At 42.1% G+C, this 12,086-nt stretch overlaps 1 protein-coding gene across 1 annotated transcript in view; it reads right to left on the bottom strand.

Annotated features, from left to right (window-relative positions):
* Positions 1-1,477: 1,477 nt before the first annotated feature.
* Positions 1,478-12,086, bottom strand: part of fntb (farnesyltransferase, CAAX box, subunit beta) — a 31,429-nt gene continuing 20,820 nt past the window's right edge. Inside the window, exons 9-12 of the mRNA XM_080745105.1 lie at positions 9,620-9,755; positions 7,374-7,485; positions 3,640-3,754; positions 1,478-1,959 (exon numbers count right to left, since the gene is read on the bottom strand). Of these exons, the coding sequence (XP_080601231.1) occupies positions 1,768-1,959; positions 3,640-3,754; positions 7,374-7,485; positions 9,620-9,755 (555 nt within the window). The 3' untranslated portion in view covers positions 1,478-1,767. The remainder of the gene's footprint in view (positions 1,960-3,639; positions 3,755-7,373; positions 7,486-9,619; positions 9,756-12,086) is intronic.

The following is a 12,086-nucleotide window of genomic DNA, read 5'->3' as shown; positions in this document are numbered from 1 at the left end:
GTGCTACGGTGTGTTGTGTAACTACGGCGCACAAACAAGAGGCAGGTTTTTCTGGTTTACATCGAAGCCCGACAGGTCTGTGGTTTGGAGAACTGAGGCAGACCGACGTACTTTGATGTGTGATTGTGTAATAATATCTCCCCTTAATGGTATGCATTTAAAGATTGTAAAGTAAAGAAAAACTGTTTACTTCGGGTCAGGTTACCCATCCACTCTTATGCATCAGTTGTCAGACAGAATGCCCTCTCCATCATTGTGTCACATGTCTAATTTATACTTTGTCGTTTGAAAGTGTCGCGTGCAGAGAATAGGCAATCTACCAGCTAACAACGGGTTGCAAATGTGGCACATTGTGAGCTTGTAGATGTACTGTTTTCAGTCCATGATGCCCCATCATTTCCTTCAGATTGTGCTTTCATCCCTGGAACGTGGCACTACCATGGCAGTTATTTTAGGTCTCTGTCCAAACATAACTGAGTCGATTCAAATAATGTCCAGAGCAAACCAAGGCATCCTGGCCAGTAAAACATCAGGTCTGGTTTGCATCTCCACGTGCAGTCTAAGGTAGTGGCCTCTTGGTCATTAATGTCTGGGCTAAAGATTTCATTCATATTCTCTTTCAGAACATAGAGGACACAAAGTCCATTGAGTTTGTGAAGTTGATCCACATTTTGGGGTTAAAATGCCTGGACTGGGCCTTTCCTGTCGCTCTAACCCATTTTGTTCAATCTTTGACAGTACCTGAGACGAATAACAGTAGTCCACATTTGAATTTAATATTTTTTGATTTGCCAGACTGTAAACCACATACTAGTCATTTTTAATCGGTTAAATTGTTAATGCACCCTCCCCTCATTTTGTTCAATTCTGTTTTAATGTTATCTGCTCCCTTTGTCTGCTGAATATTGCTTGTACGGACTTGTACTTGTTTTTCCACTTTCCATAAGTGTTGTGTCTTATTATTCCTAATATATATGAGTTAAAGCTAGTTTGTGGTTTAGTCTGGTAAATCGAAAAAATATCTATATCCAAAATGTTAAAATATGGACTTACAGACTTTTTCGTCATTGTTGTAATGAGGATGTGTATATGCAAGTGTATCACAATGACTCAATACTAATCAAATCACAACGCAATGCTGTGAAACAAGTTGATATCGTCTGACAATGCAATTTAGTGGTCAAGGTCAATTATCCTTAACTTCTGAACCAGTCTTCATAGGATGAGTCACGACTGCAGTTGAAAGCACACGTGTCACCAGCCATTTAACTTCTGTTTCCTTGACTGTAGAAGTTTAGCACTTTAGCACTAATCACTACCAGACCCTCCCAAAGGAAAGATGAGCCACGCCGCTCAACAACACACCTTTTCTTCATGCTCAGTTTGATCATTTACCTTCTCACACCATTCTGAAAAAGCACAACATAGTTTATTACTACCATCGTTTGTGGTCAGACTGAAACACTGTACATTTTTAACTCAACACAGCCTTACAAAAGAGGCCCTTGATGAAACCTTTATGGCTTTACAAACAAAAATGCAGTCAAACAGAGTTTCCCCACACAATTCTACTCCTTTTTATTCAGACCGCCCACCACCACCCTACAATCCCGACCCTCTGGTCTGCCGACGGCCATCCCAACATTTAGAGGCTTGTTGTCTACACCTTAGGCCTGACCGCTGCCTGTAGGAGGCTTCAGGACGGTGCACGTCCCCAGAGCTAGCTGGCCAACAGCACGGTCACACAGCCTACTGGTCCCTCCCTCCCTAGGACTGTCCTTCTGCAGCAGAGCCACAGGCAGCTTCTGATGTCTCTGATGGTTTGTGAGCGTTGGAGGCTTCTTGTCTCCGGTACGACTTCTCGCACCACTTCTTGTCGGGGACAGGCAACTGGTGAAAGTGCTGCAGGGCCTGCGCCACCTTTTCCGGGCAGATGTTGTAGACGGGATGGGACGGGGCCTGGAGGCGGGAGTCCAGGTAGAGAAGTTTAACCCATTTAGGCCTATGATTATTGAATGCTTTAACCAGTGAAAAACAGCAGATATACAAGCTCACAGCGCGGCACCGAGTGCCGCGCTGCGAGCTTGTAGATCTGCTATTTTTTGAAAAAGTCATGAAAATGTGTGCAAATCTTTGAACATATGTATTTTCAAAGCGAACCTTTGTAACTCAAATTTTGCTTCTGGGTGGTCCCTGGAACTAGATATTTTGAAATGGGGGTCCGTGGCCAAATAAATATAATTTTGGGAGTCCTTCACATGAAAAGGTTTGAGAACCACTGACATAGTAGTCTCTCAAGAACGGACTAACTGAGCTCCAGTTAAGTGAAAAGGACCTTTTCTTTGACGATGGCTGGCCAGATTGCTGACATAGAAACATAGGTTTTTTCCAAAAATCTTAGAAGGATTCAAAAGACACTTATAGAATCGGGTCAAAATTCTAGTTTTCACGATTTTTCAAAAATAGCAGATCTACAAGCTTGTATATCTGCTATTTTTCAATAGTTAAAGCATAACATATTGCGTCATAATGTATTCAGGCCTAAATGGGTAATTCGTTACATTTACTATAATCAACACAGTGACAGTGCTGAATACCAAGTCTGACTGAAACCAAGGCCTCCAATTATAAACTTGGTACAAAAAGAAAGGAAACTTGACTTCGGTCCATTATATCTCCCCTTTAATAATACCAAATTGTATTGTGTTTTATATCATTTGTATCGTTGATTCGTCACCTTTACAACGAGGTACATCTTGCCATTCGTGGAATGAGCAACACAGCCAAACGTGTGGGTAGCGCCCCTCCAAAAAGCATTGAATGATTGCACTCAACACATTTTGGCAATTTTTACACTTTGTTAATTAAGCTCAGTGTCAGGGAAGCCCAAAACGAGAGTAAATGCCAGAAAAACAGTATTGCAATTATGGTCCACATGTTTGGCTGTGTAGCTCATGCCTCGAATGCCCGATACTTACAAGTTGTACATCGTTGTAAAGGTGACGAATCAATGACAGAAATGATATAAAAAAAACACCATACAATTTGGTATTATTAAAGGAGAAATATAATGGGGAAATATAATAGACCGAAGTCAAGTTTCTTTTTTTTAGTGCTGACTGCTGAGTTTATCTTGCAACTCGGTCAACCATTTCTATGTGCTGATCCATGCCTCCGTCCAGCTATTCTCTCAGGGGTCTTCAACAGCGGGTCCGCGACCCCTAGGGGTCCGCGGAGGTACTGCAGGAGGTCCCCGAAATTATTGCTTAAAAAAAAAAAAATCTACGTTTTTTTTTTTCACATTTATTTTAAAAAATAAATCACGATTCTATCCATTTTGAATAGCTTGACTACATGATTATATGCAATTGACAGATTGTTGATATTATTGACATTGGTTCTCAGTTAATAAGTAGTATGTTTAGAAATGGTAGTGGTACGGCCCACCCTGCTCGCTGTAACTTGTACATGTTTAAAATAAAAAAATATGTCGTAGCCCCGACCCCCCCACCCTACGAGGTGGTAGGGGGTCCCTGCTCCATCTCCCCATCAGTTTGGGGGTCCCCGGCCTGAAAACGTTGAAGACCCCTGCACATCCATCCATCCCTCCCTCCAACCCAACCCCTGCTGCAGCCTCACCAGTCTGTTCTCCTCCTTGCCAAGGATCATCTCGTGGTGGAGGTCCATGTTTCCAAAGTGCTGCGCTACAGAGAGGCCACTCAGGCAATAGCAGGTGTGATAAAAATCCCTGGACCTGGAGGACAGTAAGACGAGAGCAAGACACCTTTAAGCAAGACCATCAACACCGTCCATCACTACTGATTTTGTCTGAGTTGCTGACAGCCAGGGTGATGTTCGTCTACATGAGCCAAGTGTGGAGCATTTACTGGCAGCAGGCATCAGTTCTGAAAAAAGTATGTGTTTGTGCCATCCATAATGTGTCTATAGGAGCTGGGCAATTAACCAAAAGTATCCACAAGTTTCCGCGGGAGTTTACTGGAGACTATCGGGACCAAACTTCCGGGTTTAACAGCAGACATACAAGCTCACGTCGCGTCGCAGATGCAACCCGTTGTGAGCTTGTAAATCGGCGCCGGAAGCTCGGTACAGACGTCTGCGCAATGCACTATGGGGCGTTGGAAACTCGTGGATAGCAAAATCGATATTTAGAACCAATAACCACCTGTATAATAACTAGATAATCAGGAAGCAAGGTTTTGCTTAATTCTTGTATACATTTTGTTCGTATACATCAACAAATCAACTAAATTGATTAGTCTGATTAACCACTTAACCTTGTATTATACTTATTTTTATGCAATGGTGGCATACAACAATAGTCGATCTAAAAGCTCACTCTGCATTGCACATGAGAGCCTGTAGATCTTCTATTTTCGCGGTAACCTTTTTGCGCTCATATCGTAAATCAAGGCAAAAGTTTGAACTAATGGCATAGTGTCCCATCATCCAGCCCTAGTCTATTCACCATATTCCTGGCCCCGCCCCCGGCTTCCTGTTCATATCCTGAAAGAGGCGGAGGCTGAAAAAGCTGGCCTGAAAAACATAATTTGGTTTCCTGTTGTCCTTGCATTAAAGTGTCAGTAGTTGGCATTCTGGGCTCTGGGCTCTGAATGTACCTGGGTTGCCATGTCTGCAATGCATATAATAAGCAATTTGTGTATTTAAAAAAAATGGTATAGTTGCTTATTGGGCTTACTTTCTAATATTTTTTAAACCAGTGGTTCCCAAATCTTTTCATATCAAGGACCCCAGATTAACATATTTGTCCGCAGACCCCATCTGAAAATATGTGGTGCCAGGGACCTCCACACAGATTTATGAAATTGAGCGGGTCTATGAAAACAAATTCTTAGGTGTTGTCTTGGATCACAGGATCTGCTGGAAACCCCACATAAAGCATGTGGGAGTCAAGCTGGCAAAGAGCATTTCTGTCATTAACAGGGCGAAACACATACTAGACACCAAATCACTACACATATTATACTGCACCATGATATTACCATATTTATCTTACTGCGTAGAAGTTTGGGGAAACACTTACAAGACAGCAATACATTCACTAACTATCCTACAAAAAAGAGCTGTACGAGTCATACACAACACTGGATACCGTGACCACACAAACATTCTCTTTTATAACTCCAACATTCTAAAGTTCCCTGATCTGGTCAAACTCAAAACAGCCCAAGTCATATACAAAGCAAAACATAAAGCACTTCCGTCCAATGTACAACATAGATTCCCAGACAAGGAGACAACCTATGACCTGAGAAATCCGTCAGACTTCATACAACCGCTAGTCCATACCACCCTCAAGTTTATGTGTATTTCGTCTTGTGGAGTGTCACTGTGGAGTGGGCTAGCCGATGAAATTAAACAAAGCACAAACATTTATCAATTCAAAAGGAAAATGAAAAAAAACTTTTTGGACACTTACAAACAGCAAGAATCATCTGATGGCTACTAGAATGAGCACTACTTATTGTTATTATTATTATTATTACCCTTATTATTATCATCATCATCCTAGTCTAACATCACATCTATATAAATAATACCTATTAAGATATAGGATATATATTATATAACATAAAATGTATAATCTTATTATAATTGCGACCGTAGGTCGCAGTTACTTGCACACTATCCAAACCTCCACCGGCTGTCCCTCCGTCACTCCGTCACTCCCTCTGTCACACGTCACACGTCACACTTTTGCCCTGCTCATATCTCTGCAACCGTTGCCCCGATCCATGCCAGATTTTGCACACACACTCCTTGCCTGCCAAACTACAACCTCCAAGGACCCCCGGAGTTTCGGGGACCCCCAGGTCCCTGGGGGACCCCCAGGTGTAAAAAATTACCAAATGTGCAAAAATGACCAAATGACCACCCCAACGGGGCTGCTCTCTCTGTGTCACACACACACACTCTCTCTCTCAAACATGTGTGACCTGCCAAGTGGCAAGGAATGTTGCCACTGTCCTCTCTCTCTCTCTCACACACACACACACACACACACTCTCTCAAATATAATGTGTGACCTGCCAAGTGGCAAGGAATGTTGCCACTGTCCTCTCTCACACACACACACACACACACACACACACACACACACACACACACACACACACACACACACACACACACACACACACACACACACACACACACACACACACACACACACACACACACACACACACACACACACACACACCAGGGAGTCCAGGAAGGATGAGCCTCCATGCTTAAATAAACAGACCTGGGTCCACTATCAAGATCTGCCTGTGGGTGTGTCTACTTTTAGCAGGAGAGCTTGCATCTTGCATGCTAGTACACAAACCACTACACAGTATCTCTACAGTCACCCTGCTCCTACAGATTTTGCCCTAAAATCATGCACACCAGTACACAGTATCTCTACAGTCATGTAATCACAACGCATCTGTCCCATCTAGCGCCACCATCAGGACGATTTTGCACAAACTACTTTTTGGCCTATTTATGGAGATAAGCGACCAACGGTCGCTTATCTCCCGATTAGGGAGTCTTACTGGTATATAGGTAATTAATATTGTCATACTCCTGCCCAGTCCACAGTGACACTCATTCTATGTGGAGCTCTTTGCCATCTTGACTCTCACATGCAAGAGAGTGAGTTGTGTGTGTGAGAGAGAGATAAAATGTGCGGGAGTACATGCTGTATACAGTACGTAGCTGTAAAAGAACAAAAAATATATATATTGTATTTTCTTACTATTTCTTACCTATTTTTCTACTATTTATTACTTTTGTCATGAGAATGAGACAGGGGTAGGGCTCGATAAGCAGTATGCTTCTCCCTACTCCTTTTTTTGGCACCTTGGACACTTATTCATGTCAAACGAACTCTTGAACTTGAACTCTTCTATTTTTTATTCATTATCTCTTGAGACTATTCTATGTTCAGATGCACAGATATATTTGTATTGAACTGTCCAAAAGTGCTGAAAAATAAAATGAACTGAACTGATGTTGTTGAAATGTTTCAAAAATATTCAAAATATTTTTTCCCCCCTCAATTATGTTTTAAATAGCAAATATACAAGCTCACAATGTGTTGCAATGTGACACATTATGAGCTTGCTGATCTGCTATTTTCAAATGTAAATGTAAAGTAGTATAGCCTACTGTAGTTGCTTCTGTTGGGCTTATTTCTTTTGCAAAATCTGGCAACAGACAATTCCATGTCACTTCCTTACTTGGGAGGAAGTGAAAAGATGCTTTGCCCTCTGTAAAAGAAAATGGCAGCCTCCATAGAGAGGCCCAGGAATATGGTGAATAGTGTGTCCATATGGCGAGGTACTGACTTGCCAGGTTTATCCAGAAGGCCTCCTGCTGGGTTCTGACAACACAGGAGGATGTACTCCTGCAACGCCTGCTGCTCAAACATCCACTTCTCTCTGCTCAGCTCAGAACCCCCTGCAGACGGACAGGTACACAAAGCACTGACCTGTGATAAAGGTTGCTAACTACGCATAGGGCTGTCACAATTATTACATAATCGTCTAATCGTGATTATTTGACATTATCGCAATTATTTTGTCATAATCGTCATAATCGTGACTGCTGAAAAATGTCCGAAATAGTGGAAATAGCAGACGCGTTGTGAGCTTGTAGATCGGCTATTTCCACTATCAAAGTTATTTTTTAAGTAGTAAGTTGTCAAATATGTTGGTAATTTCTTTGTATATTTAGGTTATGTGTCATCTGCCATGTACAACTTCAAAGCCTAAAAGCCAAACAGAAATGTAATTATCAACGACAAAAACACAATTAAATCGTTAATCGCCAATTATTTGAGTGACAATTAATCGTCATGTAAAATGTCATATCGTGACAGCCCTAACCTGTCATAAAGGTTGCTAACTACGCATCCATTCTTTTCTTCAACATTATTCTACAGATTACTTCTTGGATCCATTGAGAAGCGCATAAATAGGACAGTCACTCTCACTGTATGGAGAAACGGGTCTCAAGATCAAACTTTTAGCACAAATGAACACAGATGAAACAGATTCAGATAATATGAAACAAAACGCGATGGTGTGGACTGACTGTATCAATGTTATATAATCCTTAATGGAAGTTCTTGCAACATCAGTTAGTTATCCGTTTTAGTCAGCATAGAACAGGGGTGGGCAACTTAAATGACTCTAGAGCAGTGGTTCTCAACCTTTTCAGGCCGCGACCCCCAAAATAATCATATTTTAACAGGGGACCCCCACCACCCAGACGAGCACTTGGAATTTTAAGAGTTGAGGCATTACATTCTGTATAAGACGGTTCTATTGTGAAAATAGCAGATCTACATGCTCACAACGCATCGCGTTGTGATCATGTAGATCTGCTATTTTCACAATTTCTGTCTCTAATATTATGGTATTATGGCCAATGATCGAGTATTAAAAGGGTCTTAAAAGTCCTTCAATTGTCACTTTAGAAATGTGCAGATACCCTCTATACACTTACATTTTATATTGGGTTGTTTACTGTTGAGTGAGAAAACAATGTTGCACGTTTAGTCAATCATCTGGGGACCTCCCAAAATAATTTGGGGACCCCCCTGGGGGTCCCGACCCACAGGTTGAGAACCACTACTCTAGAGGGCCATATTGTATCGGGCAGTTATCTTGTGTTTTAACTTTTTCATAAAAGAATGCCCTACTCCGTCATTCTACATTCATATTCTACAAAAGTAGCAAAAATAGCCGATCTACAAGCCCAAAAGCATGTAGATCTGCTATTTTTCAAATGGAATCCAGACAATTTTTTTGCCATTTGAATTGGAATTCTGAAAGTAACATTTTCATTTCAAATGCATTTAGTTATACTTATGTTAACTTTATGAACTTAAATCCATTTGACATAAAATACTATTTTTATTCATGTTCGCATGTTTGGAATTGTAACAGCTGAAATGGATAATATATCAGTATTCCAATATTAACCTGCGGGCCGCATTAAGTTAAGGTGGGGGGAGCATGTGACCCCCAGGCCGTCAGTTGCCAATGTATGGCACAGAGCAGGGGTGGGCAACTTTGATGATGGCGAGGGCCACTATATTTCCACCTTCACTCCAGAGGGCCACATTGCATATTGCTACGTTCTACTTTGTAATTCTAGTATCTCATACAAAAGAAGCAAAAATAGCAGATCTACAAGCTCAAAACGCATCGCAGCAGATCGGCTATTTTTGCTTCTTTTGAATTGGAATCCTGAATTATTTTTTGTTGTTTTTGAATTGGAATCCTGAAATGTAATCTTTTATCTAATTTCAAACACATTCAGTTATATACTCATGTTAACTTTATGAACCTAAATACAAATACATAAAAAAACAAAGAATACATTTGAATACTACTATACTGGTCATTAAGCTACTAAGATAGACTGACGTAATTAAAGCAGGTCGTGTTTGGAATTGTAACAGCTGAAATCGATAATATATCAGTATTCCAATATTAACCTGCGGGCCGCATTAAGTTAAGGTGAGGCCATCAGTTGCCCACCCCTGGCATAGAGGTACCACAGGTCCACAACCCTAGCTGAGTACCTTCAGTTCTGAAGACAGCTCTGTGGAGCAGAGGCAGGAGTCCAGCCTGCCAGAAGGAGTAGCAGCCGTCCACCAGTTTGTTACAGCGGCCCTGGAAACCTCCCTCGAAGCGCATCTGTCTGCTGACCACCCACCCCTGAGGGGACACGCATACCATTTAATGTGATGCTAAAAGACTGTCAAAAATCATTTATTTGTCACTACAAGTAGTGAAATACTAATGTAGTAAGCTTTGCAGTACTATGCTAAATCACAGCCTTACCGAAGGCCATAAAGGATTGTGGATCACTAGCATCCTTTAAAATTGCCCTGAAAAACCACTTACAGGCAGCAGCCGTTCGCAACTGGTAAAAAAAACTAACCTAGCCCAACCCTACCCTCCCCTGCCCCTTCTTTGTATATACTTACTGTTTGTTTAGTTTTTTTCTTTTTCTTTACATATCTACTCTGTCATTCAATGTTATATGAGATACTTTAATGGTTTCCTGTGGAAATAAGCTTAGTCTTTTCATGGATCTCCTTTTAGTAGACCTTGTACCAGTGAACTGTACCGTCATGAAACTGTACCTTTTCCTATGCAAACTTCTAATAAAGTCTTCAATCAATCAATCAATCAAACCATCTCTCCATGGCGGCCATTTTGGATGAAGTCGTTGGTATTCGACAGAGTCGTAGCGATGGCGTCACACACACTCGACACATATCGACATGGGTATCAGGGTTACTGATATCACACTAGCGTCCAACATCTTAATCCTCTGTCTAGTCTAAAGTCCAGGTCGGACCAAAGATTGGGAAAAAGTTGCCGGCACTCAAGGAATCTCCTTTTCACATGATTTTATTTACCTCACTGGACAGGAGCAACGTACGCGTTTCCACCTTGTTGGTCTTGGTCAGCGTTGTGACAATGCTAATTTAGAGTGTTGCAGGCTTTCTGCTCTGTTGCAGATATCTTTTAACCTGACTGCGCCAGATGATAGCAGCAGTGCGTTTGCCTGGCTGCATACCGCTCTGCTTTACTATCATCTGGGACTGCTCCGGCAGACTCGATGTAGGGGGCGGGCCATTTTTTAAAATTCTTTAGCAGGTGATTGGATGGAGCCGTCTCTCTATCACAGTCTGGGAGTGCCAACTCCAACCACTCATATTGGCTTGTCTGCATGACGTTACACCCAGAATCCGCCTCCTGGGTTTCCACGTGGTCTGCAATCAGACTCTATTGGCTCAGAGCCGCTCAGAGCCCGCCCGTAGCTGCCGCTGATTGGTCCGGCCCGGGACTTTACGAGTGTTATCAACTCTCACCGAGAGATCTCAGATGGTAAAGTAGGGCGGTAGCCTACGCACTACTGCCACCATCTGACGCAAGTCAGGTTAGATATCTTTCTCTACCAGACCAAAGATTCACAACGAGGCTAAACTGTGCTAAGCCCCCCTTATACTTTGTCATATGGCACCGGTGCAGAACAAGGACAGTCATTTTGTATTTTAAAGTAAAATAAATGCCTGACACCAGGGGGGGTTACATGATATTAGAACATTGCAGAGAAAAATCACACCAGTGCTAAGTGAGCGGTGCAACCAACACATGTACTGCAATATCTCCCTGTATGGGTCGTTCTGTCCGTGACCTAAGTAAGCAATTTACCCCGAGTGAGAGGACATTATGCTCTCATAATGTCCGCAGTGAGGGTGTTATCGGACGAGGCGCAGCCGAGTCCGATAACACCCTCACTCAGGACATTATGAGAGCATAATGTCCGACCCCGAGTGGTAAATAGCTTTTCTACCACTTTTTCCCGTATACATGAAAGAAAACACATAGTTGTAACTTGCAAGGATCTTAAGTTACAATCATTATTGCCTATAAAACTTCCGCGAGACAGCAGATAGTTCCACAAACAACATCTTCTACTCACCAACAGATGGCGCCAACTCCATACTAATCCATGCGTCTAGCTTACAGCTAAGCTAACGTCAGTTAGAAGTACCGTTCCGGCCGTAAATAGAGGCTGTTCGCTTCCAGAAAGGCATAGGTTCAGAGAAAAGGGGCTTTAAAGTTGGCGGATTGCATTGGATCCAAATAAATCGGCGACTATAGCATGCACGTTAGTAAACATAGGACCGTTGCCACCGTCATTTGTTGGTTGGGGGAAAGGTGTTCCGACTACCTCCTGAAGTCCCCGGATGTACACTGAGGTGCATTGATCTCGGACAAGTCCTCATACAACTTTGCGGCAGTTGTTTTGTCATAACCTCCGGAATTTAGCCAATCAGAATCCAGTATTTGAACACGTGACTAGAAAAAGTGGTAGAAGTTACATTATTTGTATGAGCACATATCTCCATACATGGAGATCTGTACTAATACATGGCTAATACATTGTATGAGCACATATCTCCATACATGGAGATCTGTACTAATACATGGCTAATACATTGCGTACTAAAGCACAAAGTGAAACGTGGG

The sequence above is a fragment of the Nannobrachium achirus genome (assembly GCF_963921795.1).
Source record: "Nannobrachium achirus genome assembly, chromosome: 16".
Taxonomy (NCBI): domain Eukaryota; kingdom Metazoa; phylum Chordata; class Actinopteri; order Myctophiformes; family Myctophidae; genus Nannobrachium; species Nannobrachium achirus.
Note: the sequence above shows the minus strand (reverse complement) of the source record. Positions and strands in the feature narration are given on the sequence as shown.